Here is a 16203-nt window from a genome sequence, read left to right on the forward strand (position 1 = left end):
GAAGTGGCAAATGGAGTTTAATGCGGAAAAGTGTGAGGTAGTTCACTTTGGAAGTAGTAACAGGAATGCTGAGTACTGGGCTAATGGTAAGATTCTTGGTAGTGTAGATGAGCAGAGAGGGCTCGGTGTCCTGGTGCATAAATCCCTGCAAGTTGTCACCCAGGTTGATAGGGTTGTTATGAAGGCATATGGTGTGTTGACGCTTATTGGTAGGGGGATTGAATTTCGGAGCCACGAGGTCATGCTTCAGCTGTATAAGACACTGGTAAGGCCGCTTTGGAAAGGGTTCAGAGGAGATTTACTAGGATGTTGCCTGGTATGGAGGGCAGGTTTTATCAGGAAAGGCTGAGGGAACTGAGGCTGTTTTCGTTGGAGAGAAGAAGATTGAGAGGTGACTTAATTGAGACATATAAAATAGTCAGCAGGTTAGATAGGGTGGACAGCGAGAGCCTTTTTCCTCAGATGGTGATGGCTAACACGAGGGGACATAGCTTTAAATTGAGGGGTGATAAATTTAGGACAGCTATCAGGGGTAGTGTCTTTCCTCAGAGTGGTAGGGGCGTGGAATGGCCTGCCTGCAACAGAATTAGACTCGCCGATGTTAAGGACATTTAAATGGGCATTGGACATACATATGGATAATAATGGAACGGTGTAGATTAGATGGGCATCAGATTATTTTCACAGGTCGGTGCAATATAGTGGAGTGGGCCGAAGGGCCTTTACTGTGCTGTAACATTCTATGTTCTATAGTGTGCAGCTATTTCAGAATGGGGTGGGGTGGGGTGGGGCCAGGAGGTAACGCTACAGGCAATGTCATCGATGTAACACCCAGTCTCAACAAAAAGCAAAACCAGCAACTCCTCTGAAAAATAAACTGGTTCATTTAGGAAGGAAACCCGTCACCTTTACCCAGCCTGGGTCGATACGTGACTCCAGACCCCATCAACCTGACACCTAAACCCTCCATCCACACCCTTCCCTCCATCCACAGTGAGCCAATGGATGAAACCAGGTCTTTTAGACAATGATGGCCTCATCAGTAACATGTATGATTAAAAAACTGGTCAGTTAGTTGACTGACGTTACTGGGATCCTGCTGTGCTGCTTACATACATAACCATAGGAACAGGAGGCCATTTAGTCCTTCGAACCTGTTCCATGTTTCGATTAGTTTGGGGCCAAACTATACTTCAATTTATTCATTTCCCAGTAAAAGTGACCATGTAAGATGAGCTCTGCAGTGTGATAGGTGCTACGTAAACTAGAAGTCCATTTCAACAGTGTTTCCTCTCTGCATACCTGGTATTTGAGGAGGCTAATGTTGAAGTAGGAGGCACCAGGATTCTGCTTGGCTTGTTTCTGTAGCTGGACAGTGAGTGCAGACATATTCAACCAGAAATCTTTCACATCGGAATCGCTCTGTGACAGGTCACTGCTCAGAGAGACAGAGGCAGTGATTAGATTCAAAAGCAGCTGGATTGGATCGCCATGTCGTAACTCCAGCAGAAACGGTGCCTGCAGAACCCCCTCAATCTTCAAGAACCTTCACCAGTTCCTGCAGACTTTCTGAAGCTGCCCTTAACCCTTATTGAGCAAAAGAGGCCAGACCCAACACTCAACCATTTCCTGGCCATGGATCCTCACCCACAAATCCTCTGACACGGTCTTGTCTTGACATTTGGTTTGGTTTCAGAGCAGCAGTCCATCGAGACTCTGCTCTGTTCAGGTGGCCAGCGCTGGCTGACCTCAGCAGCTCCAGCCAATCCCAGCTACTCCACATCCCCTTGGTGTCTTTGCCCAACAGAAACTTATCAATCCCAGTCTCGAATGCTCCATCTGACCTCTCGCATTAACAGCTTTTTGACAGAGAAGCTTCTAGATTCCCATGCCACTTTGTGTAAAACATGTGGCTCCTGCCATCAACCTGCTCAGCCTGGATTTTAAACCCCCACACCCCTCACCCCTACACCACCCTACCCCTGAGGAAATCATTGCTCTCCATCAACCTATCCATTCCTTTATCATTTTAAACACCCAATTTAGATTCCTGCTCAACTTCATAAATCCCAAGAAACACTATGTTCTTTTGTGTGAACTGTCCTCCTCATCTAGGCCCAGTTTCATGGTGGTGAATCTGACCAGAGACCTCCCCCACAAAGAGTCTGACCAGACATCTGTACAACTGCAGCATCACTTTCACCTCCTTGGCATTCTGGCTACTTTGAGATAAAGTACACTATTTCACTCACTTTGTTTTAGGACACAAGATTTACAGCACAAAACAGACCATTCAGCCCAACTGAACCATACTAGCCTTTCTATTTCGAACAAGCCTTCTACTATCCCACCTTCACCCAAACACATGGACCTGTCAATATTTCCTTTGCCTCTTCTCTCCCTTGTGTTCACCCATCTTTTCCTCCAACCTATTGATACTATTTACCACAACCAGTCCCTATGGGAGCCACTCCCACCTATTCCTTGCTCTCTGATTGGATTATCCTGATATTCATATTTAGTGGGGAGGCAATGGCCCAGTGGCATTAATTGAGAGACTATTAATCTAGATACCAGCCAACATTCGGGGGACAAAACAGAGATTGCTGGAAATGCTGAGCAGGTCTGGCAGCATCTGTGGAGAGAAATCCGAGTTAACGTTTCAGATTGAGTGACCCTTCCTCGTAATCCCTCATAAGTGAGGAAGGGTAACTCAACCTGAAAGGTGAACTCTGATTTCTCTCCACTGATGCTGCCAGACCTTCTAGCTTTTCCAGCAGTTTCTGTTTTGGATTCTGATTTGCAGTATCGACAGTTCTTTCAGTTTTTAATTTAATGTCCTGGTTCAAATCCCACCAAGGCAAATGGTGCAAGTTAATTCCAGATTTTTATTGAATTCAAAGAGTCTAATGATGACCATGAAACCATCACCAATTGTTAGAAAAACCCAACTAGTTCGGTGATGTCCTTTAGGGAAGGAAACTGCCACCCTTACCTGGTCTGACCTATATGTGACTCCAGACCCACAGCAACGCGGTTGACCCTTAACTACCCTCTGGGCGATTAAGGATGGGCATTAAATGCTGGCCCAGTCAGCGATGCCTACATCCTCATGAATGAATTTAATAAATTACCTCCAGTTCTGGCCTCCCCAACACTGGAAACATTTTCTCTAAATCCATCAGGTTATTGCCCAGCTTTTATTTAGCAAAGAGACTGCAATCCCCTTGGTCCTAGTTACCTTCTATTGCAAGAACTCTCATACTCCGTCACAAACCCCTCCCTTACCTGGATACGGGCAAGAATTCCAGCTTTTTGGAAAAAAAAAACAAACAGAGATGAATTGTGTCCCCTGCCATGTTAACACTCTCTTCCTTCTGGAAGCTCACCTGTACAGTAGTTGTGAGTTGGACAAAAACTGCGAAATGCGGTTAGCGTTCAAAATCCTGAAGCTGATGACAGCTGGCGATGGATTCCCGCTGAAGATCCGAATGATTCCCGCTGGGAAGGACATGGTGAGATCTCCAGTCAGCTTCACAATCACACTGCAAAAGGAGGAAAGCGTCACCATTCCCAATAGAGAGCACAGACAAGCCAGAACAAAACTGCAGGATTCCAGGAGCTGGGAATCAACAGGATGCAGGTTCTTTGTTACCTGTCACTCACCAATCCTCATCTAGGCTGCTTGTCAGCCTTCTCATTCACATCATCATCTCTTAAACTCTGATGTTCCGAAACTAATTCCGACCAGGTCCCGTTTACCCATCACCTGTTGTGTTCATTCCTGAAGAGGGGCTTATGCTCAAAACGTGAACTCTCCTGCATCTCAGATGCTGCCTGACCTGCTGAGCTTTTCCAGTGCTACACTTTTAGACCCATCACCGGTTGTGCTCGCTGACGTATACTGGTGGCCGCTCTGACAATGTCTCCATTTTATAATTCTCAATCGCGTTTTCAAATCTCACCGTGGCATCCTTAGCCTTCTCCAGTCTTGTAACTCTCTTGAAATCCCTGCAATCTTTGCATTCTAGTATCCCTCACATCCCTGGTCGCTTCTGCATTGGTGACAGCGCCTTCAGCTGCCTGGGCCCTAAGCACCCGATTCCCTCCTTAATCCACCCCTTCTCTTCCTTTAAAATGTTTTCCACAATCTCCCTCCGAGCAAGGGCAACATGGTGGCACAGTAGTTAGCACTGCTGTCTCACAGCACCAGAGACCCGGGTTCAATTCCCGCCTCAGGCGAATGACTGAGTGGAGTTTGCACATTCTCCCCATGTCAGAATGGGTTTGCTCCAGTTTCCTCCCAGGTCGGTATGGACTTGTTGGGCCAAAGGGCCTGTTTCCACACTGTAAGTAATCTAATCTAAGTAAGTAATCGAATCTAAGACTTTGATCACTGGCCTGAATATCAATTGTATTTTAAAAGTCTTTTCTGAGACATGCCTTTGGATCTTTTACCATCATGAAGGTGCTAAATCAATGCACATTATTTTCATAAATCAACACCATAAAAGCAAAGTTCCGGATCAGTGTCAGACAGCAGATCATACAGACAAACACGGAATAATGGAGAGAAAATAGAGATTACATCAGCAAATGCTTCCCAAACTCAAATTGTGTCCCTTTTAAAGGTTTTTTGCCTGGATTTGTTAATATGATTTCCTTGTTCAAAGCCAACATGCAACAAAGGAAAAGGGAAGCATTTGCATTTCTATATCACCTTACGCAAACTCAATGTCCCAATTTTCAGTGAGTGTAGCTGTCTCTGAAACAAGGTAGCCAATTTACACACAGTAGGATCCCACAAACAGCAGTGAGGAAAGGAACAGGTTATTGGCTTTACATCTTGGTTCAGGGATAAACATTAACCAACACACTGGAGAGAAATCTCCTGCTCTTCTTCAAAATAGTCCTGATGGAAACTTTCACATCTGCCCAAGGGGACAGACAGGGACATTGTTTAATGCCTCAGCTGAGTGTTTTCACAGAGCAGCACATTGAGACACTGTGTGCCTGAAATGAATGTCGATTAAACCCTGGAGGGAAACCCAATCCCATAACCTTTAGACTCGGAGGTGGAAGAGACTGAACACGAGCTACTCCCCATGGGTGGCACCAACTGTTATTGTTGGATTGATTGAAGAAAGCCGAATGCCTGTAATGAAAACATCAGCTTTTGAGACACTTGGCTCTGTATAAAGTCTCTGCTGACAGTTAGCAGAGTTTCCTGTAGCTGACGATCATACTCACTTTGCAAAGTCTCCAGCCCTGAAGTAGGCATCAATACATTCTGTAAAAGCAGCTGCAATGGGCAAGGTGTCATGGCTGCCTACAGTCACTGGGCTTGGTCCTCGGGAAATACCTGGAGAGTAAAAATAAATCATCTGTGTCACCACCTTCAGTTCTACTATTCCATACGATAATGGCTGATCCTCTAGCTCAATACCCAAATTCACCCTCCTACTCCCCACGTCCCTCCATCCCTTTCGTTACAAGAGCTATGTCTATCTCTTTCTTGAAAACATTCAATGTTTTGGCCTCAACCACTTTCTGTGGCAGAGAATTCCACAGGCTCCCTGCTTTCTGGGTGAAGACATTTCTTCTCATCTCAATCTGAAATGGTCCACCCCGTATCCTTACACTATCTAGCTGGATTCGTACAGTTAAATCCACTTTAGGATCCACTGAGGGCTGACTATTTCAGGCTGAGCAGTTGCTGCCTCAGCAGCACAGAGATAGGGCTGGAGAGCAGGACGAGCTGGGTAGCTGTTTCTAGAGCCAGTAGAGACACAATGGGCTGAATGGTCTCCTGTACTGATGATTCTATGAAGCTGCCTCCACTGCAGCTGGATGAAGTGCTTTCCATACTCAAACAACTCACTGTGTGAGAAAGTTTATTCTCAACCGGCATATACCCACACACACAAAGTTCTCAAAAAGATCAACCATACATTTGAGGAGGGCTCTGACTTGAGGTCAGAGTAGATGTAGTGAGTTGCTGTTCATTGAGCCACTAATTGGCCCCATCTCATAGATTGATATAAACAGTGAAAGAAAGACTTGCATTTTGGAATGTAGCTATCAAACCTCAGAATATCCTAAAGCATTTAGCAAATCCAGAATTACTTTAGAAGTACATTACGGCTGCAATGTTGAAAATGTAGCAGTCCATTTGTGTACTCCAAGTTCCCACTAAAAGCAATATGATAATAACCACAATCTGTTTTAGATGTTGGTTGATGGAAAGATATTGCCAGGGGAACCAGGGGTCCTTCCTAGCCCACCTTGGAATAACATACCCAACTCTGAGAACAGATTTAATGTCTGTTCCAAAACAGAAAAAGATATCTTGGCCAGTACAGCTCTCCCATACTGGGACTCTCATCCTGGGCTAAGGGCTCAGATTGCTGGGGTGAGACTCAGAGAGCGCTACCCTGTGAGACATGCTGGAAACATGGCGACATCATGGACACTCCCCAACATGAATCAAGTCTGACTGAGCACGTACACACACTTGAGGCTGGAGTCGTGGTTCGATTCTGGCTGGGATGTGTCATGGCTGCTTCATCAACAGGACTCTGACTGGCTGCAGGGGATAGAACCGATGGGCTGACAGGCCTGGTCTGATGGAAACAAGGAATCAATTAGTTTATGAAAACATGCAGAGATCATCACAGCTATTCACAGATTGAAGTTTCTAACCAACTGCTGAGAGAGATTGGTGAATAAGTTACAACGAAGAGAAACAACATCTTCCACATCTTCAGGATATCCCAGAAGGCCTTACACTTAAAGTCCCTGTTGAAGTCTAGTCCCATATTAAAATAGGAGAATGGCTGTGGGACCTAATTATAGCTGTGGGAGCTTACTATGTACAGCCAGGTTCTGTTTTTGTGATATTGGTTGTGGGGTTAATATTGGATTCCAGATCACTGGAGAAAACTCACCTGCTCTCTTTCAAATAATTGCTAGAGGATCCTTTACATCCACTTGACAGGGCAGGCAGGACCTAAGGAGAGTATACCTTCCGAATGACAACAGTTCCAACAGAGCAGCATTCCCCTCAGAATCACACGGAGACCAACCAATAGGGAGAGGCTGAATTGGCTGGGCCTGTGTTCCCTGGTGTGTCGGAGGCTGAGGGGTGACCTTATAGAGGTTTATAAAATCATTAGGGGCATGGATAGGATAAATAGCCAAAGCCTTCTCCCTGGGTTGGGGGAAGTCCAGAACTAGAGGGCATAGGTTTAGGGTGAGAGGGGAAAGATACAAAAGGGATCTAAGGGCAACTTTTTTCACACAGAGGGTGGTGCGTGTATGGAATCAGCTGCCAGAGGAAGTGGTGGAGGCAGGTACATTTACAGCATTTAAAAGGCATCTGGATGGGTATATGAATAGGAAGGGTTTAGAGGGATATGGACCAAATGCTGGCAAATGGGACTAGGTTAATTTAGGATATCTCATCAGCATGGACGAGTTGGACCGAAGAGTCTATCTCCACCACTTTCTCTGGCAGCTCATTCCATACGTACACCACCCTGTGTGAAAACATTGTCCCTTTTAAATCTTTCTCCTCTCACCCTAAATCTATGCCCTCCAGCTCTGCACTCCCCCACCCCAGGGAAAATACTTTGTCTGCTTACCCTATCCATGCTCCTCATGATGTTATAAATCTTTATAAGGTCACCCCTCAGCCTCTGATGCTCCAGGGAAAACAGCCCCAGCCTGTTCAGCCTCTCCCTGTAGCTCAGATCCTCCAACCCTGGCAACATCCTTGTAAATCTTTTCTGAACCCTTTCAAGTTTCATAACGTCCTTCCGATAGGAAGGAGACCAGAATTGCACACAATATTCCAAAAGTAGCCTAACCAATGCCCTGTACAACCGCAACATGACCTCCCAACTCCTGTACTCAATACTCTGACCAATAAAGCCTAGGACTATATATATCCTCCCAGATGCCAAGTTGCTATCACTTCCCTGAGTTTGAGACTGCTCACATTTGTGTTTTTGACTGGTGGGTGTGTTGGCGTCTTACACATTGTAAAAAGTTGTTGTTTTTGTCATGATTATCTTTCACATTCCCACTGTGAGCATATCTTTCAGTGTTCGACACAGTTCTCCAAGTTTAATTCTATTCCTCCTTGAATATGGCTGCACCTGGTGTTATGCAGGATTTAGGCTCCTGGATACCTGGAGTAACCAGCTCCCTGGAGTGCGATATCTGGCTCTGCCCATCTATCCTACAAACAACTGAGCCACTCTGTCGCTGTGTGTCTGTTGTGTATCACCCATTTGCTTTTGGTTTTAAAGAGGTTGTTCTGGGTTTTGGGAGAGCTAGGTGATGGCTAAGCAAGGCTGTCGAAGTTGCCTTCCACATGATCTCTGCTGGCAACAGTAATCCCACGTCCAGATCTATTAATCCTCAGTGTAACATCAGAATGTCAAAATCCTATTTTTCAACCTACAGATCATGATTAAATGCTTTAGCAGCATGAACTACCCACTCGACAGGGCTCAAATTGGAGGTAATATGGTAAGGCTGTCACACCTCCTTAAAAAGGGTAGACTGCTGTCAAAACAAACTGTTCTGAAGGGTCACTGGATCCAAAATATTAACTTGGATTTCTCTCTGCACAGATGCTGCCAGACCAGCTGAGATTTTCCAGCAATTTTTTATTTTGTTTCATTACAGTTCATATTGTCCAGCCTGTTGTTGAAACTCTAATGAACACTGTACTTTCCGGAAGGGTCCATTAACAGAATTCCATCCTCTTTGAAGTGTATTACTGTATCACCTTTGACATTTTCTATGGTATCAAACCTGTCCGGGTACAATTGTTCCAAGTCCTGGAGCATCAAGGTAATTATTTCTGGCCTCTCTGGCTCAATTGGTGTCTTGGTGTTCTCCTGAATAGACACACGCTGTTCTCTGTACACACTGGCAGTCCTGCTATTGTGGTTCCACTCCTGTTCACCAGGCAAAATACTTGGGGGGGTTTCTATGGAGACTCATTATTACGGCTATCCGTCATCAATGTACAAGTGTGAGCAATGGCCATTCCATTACATGCAGTCAAGTTTTATGTCTGTGGGTTGTACCATTGACTCCCAATGGTCCATTTTCATGTTCTTCTCCAGTCTGACTGGAAGACCGAGCGAGTGCGCCAGCTCCTGGGTTGACTTGAGCAGGTGTTGCCAATGTTGAGTATCGAATGCTATTTGTCGGGGGTTACTGCAATGAGGTGGCAATGTCCCTACCTCTGAGCCAGGGGTTCCTGGTTCAAGTCCTACCTGCTTCAGAGCTGTGTGATAACATCTCTGAGCAGGCCAATTAAAAATATTTTGATCCTAATTGTGGCAAAAGCCTTGGTTTCACTTTGCTTGCGACTTTGTCACAGACAGGATGTGGAAGGTTTGCTTGCCCTTTCATTGAATGATCTTCCATTCTGAAAATGGAGCCTTCTCAGGCTGGCTGAGAATTGGCGTATGCACCAGGTTTATGGGTGAGGTCTCCAACATCATTACACGTGTACTGCACAGGTCTCTTGTTCGGTTGAATCCTCTTATAGCCTCTGGTTGTCCTTCACAGGTCAGCCCAGTGTCCTTTTACACTGTATCACTTACCTACAGCATGGATCATGGGCCGCGGTTCACACTTGGTATATCAGACCAAACCTCCCATGTGGCTACTTTGCTTACAGCGCCACCTAACGTCTGCAGGCTCAGGGACTGGCTACAGTTTCAGGTAATGTGTGGTATACTATATGAATTTCAGGCAGAAATGATATTAGTTACGGAGGCTCTATGTCCCAAAGATTGGTAAATTATATCAAAAATTAGGTGACAACCAACCCGTGCTTGAAAAATTCAAAACCGTCTCCAGCATGAGCTGTAGGCTGCCGTCAAATCACACTGTTCTGAAGGGTCATGGACCCAAAACATTAACGTGGATTTCTCTCTCCACAGATGCTGCTAGACCAGCTTAGAGTTTCCAGCAATTTCTGATTTTGTTTCATTACAGTTCATATTGTCCAGCCTGTTGTTGAAACTCTTGTGAACACTACTTTTCGGGAGGGTCCATTAACAGAATTCCATTCTCTTTGAGTGGACTTCTGTATCACCTTTGACATTTTCTATGGTATCAAACCTGTCTGGGTACAATTGTTCAAAGCCTTGGATAACACTTGTTAAATAACCTTTTTTGTGCTAATAAATACACTAATAACCAATTTGGTAGAAACTACTTTTATTCGTTTCCGGGACTCTCTTGCAAACAGAAAGACCCTGCTTACATATGGCACCTGTTCCAACTCAACAAAATAGGTGACTGCCATTTCTCACAGCAATGCTTCGCCAAGCCAAGCTGCCAGATTTAACTGGAATAAAACACAAACTTGGCAGTTAACTGTCAATCATAATCAATCTGCTGCGATCTCTAAGGCAGCACCTCTACCAGTGTGCACTTAGAGTCATAGAGATGTACAGCATGGAAACAGACCCTTCGGTCCAACCTGTCCATGCCGACCAGATATCCCAACCCAATCTAGTCCCACCTGCCAGCACCCGGCCCATATCCCTCCAAACCCTTCCTATTCATATACCCATCCAAATGCCTCTTAAATGTTGCAAAATAGGCACACTCTTCTCACACTGTACTGAAATGTCATTTCCCTTTACACCAGTACTTTTGCAAACTGTCCAGAGGAGTGCATGATGAAAATCTTTGACAAAAGATGGCCTTTTTCAGCAAAACTGAAGCCCTGTCCTACCAAACGGTGTTCACCAGACAGAGCCGGTTGTGAGACAGAAGTAGCCACACACTCTCCCACTAACACATAGCATCCTGGATGGACAATGGCTGCTGGTCACATGTTCTACATCCTGGTCACTTGCTCTTTAATATGTTCCCTTCTTAAAAGGATATCACAACACATTTATTAGCCAATCACAGCTGAACAATTGGCATCGGGATGGATGGGGAGAAATTTGGTTCATCGGGATTTTGTAAAGTTGGGCGCGGATGGAAACAGTTTTAATCAATTGGGAATGACCAAACAGGAGTGAAAAGGAGGGGAGGTGGATCTTTGAGATTCTATACCTTAATCAGCTATTTTCTGAGTGAAAATGAGAAAATGATTGGAGTCCATACATACTGCGTCTGTCCCTTCGAGCAGAATGGCGAACAGTTTCTTTTTTGAGTGACGGCGTGGAGGAGCAACCAGTGTCGTCTCCCTGACGGAGGCCTCTGCTTGGACACTGGAAGCTGCTGTGAACACAACCAGACACATGAAAACAACCCAACTGCAAAACCTGTTGTCACAATGTCCTGGGAGTGTTTGATGCGGACAACGGAAAGAGAGCTTTAGTCTGTATCTCAGCCTGTGCTGTCCCTATCCTGGGAGTGTTTGAAGGGGGACAGTGTAGAGGGAGCTTTAGTCTGTATCTCAGCCTGTGCTGTGGGGACAGTGTAGAGGGAGCTTTAGTCTGTATCTCAGCCTGTGCTGTCCCTTTCCTGGGAGTGTTTGATGCCGATGTTTTTGCCTGTAATTCAGAATATTGTAGTCTCAGCAATGGCCTTTGCTGAATTTACAAGCTTCCTTTACATTACAGGCCTCTGTTGACTGCACCCAGGTCACCAGAAGAACACCAAGTCATCAACCTGCCTCCTTCTCAACCAGGAGATCTTTCCACTTCCTGAATGCGCAGATAGCGTACAGCCACATTAATGTGTTCTTGCATCCATTTGCAGGAAGCTGCCACGACTTGCGGAGCCCAAGGAGTTCACAACTGCCTCATGGGTTTTTTTTTTCCCTGTGGTTAGCTTCACCTTATAAAACAATGCTGTTTAAGTGATGATTGATGATACCCTTTGTTTAGCCACTAAAGGAACTCAAAAGGCCCTCCTAACACAGCCACTTATTCACTGGTGTGGAGCAAGCTACTGGCATCTTGAAGGTATACTTTATGTATTTTGACCATTCCGGAGGAGATCTACTGAATTCCACTGCGAGGGTAGCCAAAATAGTCATTGTGTGCTACATGCTACACAAGAGTGCAGTTGGAAAACTGACAAGCAGAGAGGCCAGGAGCCAGGCCTATAACATCTGAAGAGGTGGATAATAAGGAATCAGGGAAGAGGCTTTGGAGGAGCAATGGGAAATCAACTAAGATTCACAGTCATGTAGCCATTACTGCTTCTTTACTGGAAGAGTTATCACTCGAAACCTGCTAATTCAGAGCAGATTCTCCTAGGCTCTTGAAAGGTCACAAGTCACACCAGCTAGTAGGTCGCAGAAAGCATCTTCCATTTAAAATAGCCACCCTTCCTTGAGGAAATGCTCATCTGCAACAAGAGAACCAGTAATGCACACTGAACGACAGTGCCATAATATGATCTCCACATAATTCACTAAAATAGCTTGAGAAGTTAGTTCACAATCTGAACTATTTACATATTTGTTGGAGGTTGTCAATGAACTCGTGAAATGCCAACCTGTGCTAACTCAAACCAAGTCCACAATTCCAAGATTGCCAGAAGGAACCTGAACTTTACACCCATATCCCTCAGATATGATTCTTAAGCTAATCGTGTAGCAAATACTACAATTGCACAGTGATACTGGACATGTGTTACAAAAGGGTGGCATGCTGGCTCAGTGGTTAGTACTGCTGCCTCATAGCTCCAGGGACCTGGATTCAATTCCCACCTTGGGCAACTGTCTGTGTGGAGTTTGCACATTCTCCCTGTGTCTGCGTGGGTTTTCTCCGGGTGCTCCGGTTTCCTCCCACAGTCCAAAGACGTGCAGTTTAGGTGAATTGGCCATGCTAAATTGCCTGTTGTGTTAGGTGCAGGGGTAAAATGTAGGGGAATGGGTCTGGGTGGATTGCTCTTCAGAGGGTCAGTGTGGACTTGTGGGCCGAAGGGCCTGTTTCCACACTGTAGGGAATCTAATCATCTAAAAAAAATTCTTAAGTCCCTTTCGATGTACACTGACATCCAATATCAGGAGGGATCCAGTTCCTCATCACTGCCCTCCAGTGGCCCATCAAGGTCCTCACAATCAAACTTAGCTCATTGTGTTACTACACAGTGAGAATGAATGGAAAGGGGTTTGGGCCATTGTCTCTGTCAAGAAAGCAACTCACCATGACCTCTCCTTGATAGGGAGGAGTAGGCAATAAACGCTAGTCTTGATGGTGATGCCCTCAGCCTGAGAATAAGGCATTCGCCAACAGCTCAGGTTAAATTTGAACTGGATCAAATACAGCCCGGAATCTCATACAAGAGACTGGCAGAGGAATGGAAATGCTTCCTTGCCCTTTCTGTCCCCAAACTCCATCCAGGCACCGTGCTAAGCAGACTAGCTGGGCAGAGGGTATCTGGGAGGCTGTGGGAGCTTTAAAATGGCCACTGCCTTCCAGATAAACTCCTGATCGTCATTGTGTGCTCATCTGGACACTGGAGGTGACCAAGCCTGTAACTGTCCAACACTCTGGTCAATAAAGGGACAATACAGATTTTTTTCCCCAAAGCAAACAAAACGAGAAGCAAACTAGAAACAGAACCTGTAGCTGAAGCGATGGTGTTAGTGGCCAGTCCCTGGGGAGTTTGAACTGAAGGCTCAGTGTTTGAGCAGGTATCCACAGGAGACAGCTCTCTGTCTGCGCCACAGTGAAGATCCATACTTGAGGGCCCCTCATTCGATAGGAGGTTACAAACAGGAACAGGGCGAGAGGAAGCTTCGTTGCAGGTTGGGGAGAAGCAGCTGTTAAGTGGTAGTGAGGCTGGAGGGGTGACGGGCTGGGGGGTCCAAGGTCTAGATTCAGGAGATGGTGAGGAGGTGTCAGTAGTCGGGAGAGAAGGTGAATCGAGTCCAGAGTCTTCCACAGTTTCTAGTGCACTGGAGCTGGTCGGAGCACTCAACGGCAGAGGATTCCCATCGACCTGGTGGCACTGAGCTGGGGAGAGGAGGAAAGACTTTCAGCGAGATCATTGGCATCACAAAATGGAATCTCATTCTCAACCTCTCCCCTTGCCTGAGGAGTAGCTGCCCTCAGGTTAAACTGTCTCTCTCTCTCTCTCACTCACAGAGCAACCTCATGGTCTGGTAAATCTGTAGCAACTTTACTTTCACAATTAATTTGTAATAATTTGGCAGGATAAAGGTCAACTTCATGCAGAAAGGATGTTATTCATGTTTGGGTGAAATATAATCCGATAAACATGAAAGTGGTGCAGAAGATGATCTTAGAACCCCCAATTTTTCACAGTCCCATAGATGTACAGCTATGTCATAATCACAGAAACAGGATGCACCCGCTGTCTTTCAGTATTTCATACAAGATTCTGGACAGGGTAAACATGGGAAGGGCTTATGCCTGAAACATCCACTCTCATGCTCCTCAGATGCTGCCTGACCTGCTGTGCTGTGCACCACACTTTTTGACTCTGATCTCCAGCATCTGCAGTCCTCACTTTCTCCTGGGGTAGGCATAGGGAAGAGATTGTCTCTAGGTTGGGCAGAGACACAGAATAAGGGGACACTAGTTTCAAACCGATTTTTCTTCTCCCAGAGGATAGTGAAGGTCAGAATTCTCCCCACAGCCCCAGGCAGATATGAAGGCAAGATCACACACAGTGTTTAAACAAGAAATCAATTTTAGAATTTGAGGGCTATGAGAAGCTGCCATAAAAGAGCCAAGAGCCAAGTGGTGCGGGAAATGCACAGCAGGTCAGGTAGCATCCGAGGAACAGGAAAATTGACTTTTTGGGCAGATTAGCCAAGATCTTATAGAAGGGGCGAGGCTGGCTTGAGGGGCCGAATGCCTACTGCTGCTGTCATTTATGTTCTTCCATGCTTCCACCCCTTCTTCATCTCTTCCGATCATCATATCCTTCGATCCCTTTCTCCTCCATGTCCTCTCCAGCTTCTGCTGAAATATATTCAATACTATTCCTTCCTGTGGTAGGCAGTACCTTAACAGTTGCGTGAATGTAGAAATAAAGTTTCTCTTGAATTTATTTCTCTTGGATTTATTAATGATTCTCTTACATAGACGGCCAATCGTTCTGGTCTCACCCACAAACAGAAACATCTCAATGTCAAAGTAAACATGAGGCAGTGAGTGAGTGAGTGACACAGAATAAGCCAATCCCATTACCTCCAAGTTCTTGTTTCTCAAACATGGCGTCCAACGGAGGCCCAAATAGTGGATCCAGAAAGCTGTCACCATTCTGTGAGGCAGTTGTCCTGCCGGAAGAGAATGGGGAAAGGGGAGATAACACAGCAATAAATATCACAGTTAATAGGATCAGGTCATTTGTGAATCCAGACACAAAAACGACAGCCTGAAACATCAGGGGTTACAGTTGGTAGAGAGCCATGTAAGGCAGAGAATCCCTGAGACCACAAACCATTAGACAGCAGACCTGAAGTAGGCCATTCAGCCCATCAACTCTGCTCTGCCCTTCGATGAGATCATGGCTGATCTAATCATCCTCAACTCCACTTTCCTGCCTTTTCTCCATACCCCTGATTCCCTTGCTGGTTACAAATCTGTCTACCTCAGCCTTGAATATACCTAACAATCCAGCCTTATCAGCCCCCTACGATAAGGAATTCCATACATTCACTACCCTTACAAGGAGTTCCTCCTCATCCCTGTCCTTCAAAATGCCAACCCCTTATTCTGAGATGACATCCTTGGCCCTAGACTCTTCTACAATGGGAAGCTGGGTTACCATCTCTGTCGGATTGTTCTGGAGGGTCCGGGAACAAAAGATGGAATTGTCAGGACATTGCCTAGAGCAAACCAGGGAGAAGAATCCCAGGACAAGTGCCAGATATGAATTGCTCTCCTGAAAACAAATTCCCAATATGAAAGTGCAGGAATGAAACTTCAAGACATTCCAAAATCCCTGGTGGATCCTCTCACTGAAGGGCGGATCACATACCTGCTGGCCTCGGAGCCTGGGCTGCTGCATTGGAACATAGTTGCCTCTGTATTTGGAGCAAACACAGAAATCAGAGTCGTCATGTGAAAAAAGAATAATTTAGTGTCAAGATCAAGACCAGGAAGCAACAGAATTATATTCCATTAGGCTCACTAACACGCACCAATCCAAGTTTCCTGAGGCAACCCTGTGCAGACATCTAGGAGATCTGAAGCTGATGTGCAGAGCAGATGTGTGCAGGGAGGA

The 16203-nt window shown here is 45.6% G+C and overlaps 1 protein-coding gene across 1 annotated transcript in view; it reads right to left on the minus strand.

The window, feature by feature from the left end:
* LOC122565061 (F-BAR domain only protein 1-like) overlaps window positions 1-16203 on the minus strand; it is a 41728-nt gene that overhangs the window by 4300 nt on the left and 21225 nt on the right. Inside the window, exons 12-19 of the mRNA XM_043720691.1 lie at window positions 15958-16094; window positions 15165-15253; window positions 13569-13961; window positions 11156-11268; window positions 6509-6623; window positions 5251-5362; window positions 3390-3545; window positions 1303-1435 (exon numbers count right to left, since the gene is read on the minus strand). Of these exons, the coding sequence (XP_043576626.1) occupies window positions 1303-1435; window positions 3390-3545; window positions 5251-5362; window positions 6509-6623; window positions 11156-11268; window positions 13569-13961; window positions 15165-15253; window positions 15958-16094 (1248 nt within the window). The remainder of the gene's footprint in view (window positions 1-1302; window positions 1436-3389; window positions 3546-5250; window positions 5363-6508; window positions 6624-11155; window positions 11269-13568; window positions 13962-15164; window positions 15254-15957; window positions 16095-16203) is intronic.

Source organism: Chiloscyllium plagiosum, chromosome 31, assembly GCF_004010195.1.
Source record: "Chiloscyllium plagiosum isolate BGI_BamShark_2017 chromosome 31, ASM401019v2, whole genome shotgun sequence".
Lineage (NCBI taxonomy): Eukaryota > Metazoa > Chordata > Chondrichthyes > Orectolobiformes > Hemiscylliidae > Chiloscyllium > Chiloscyllium plagiosum.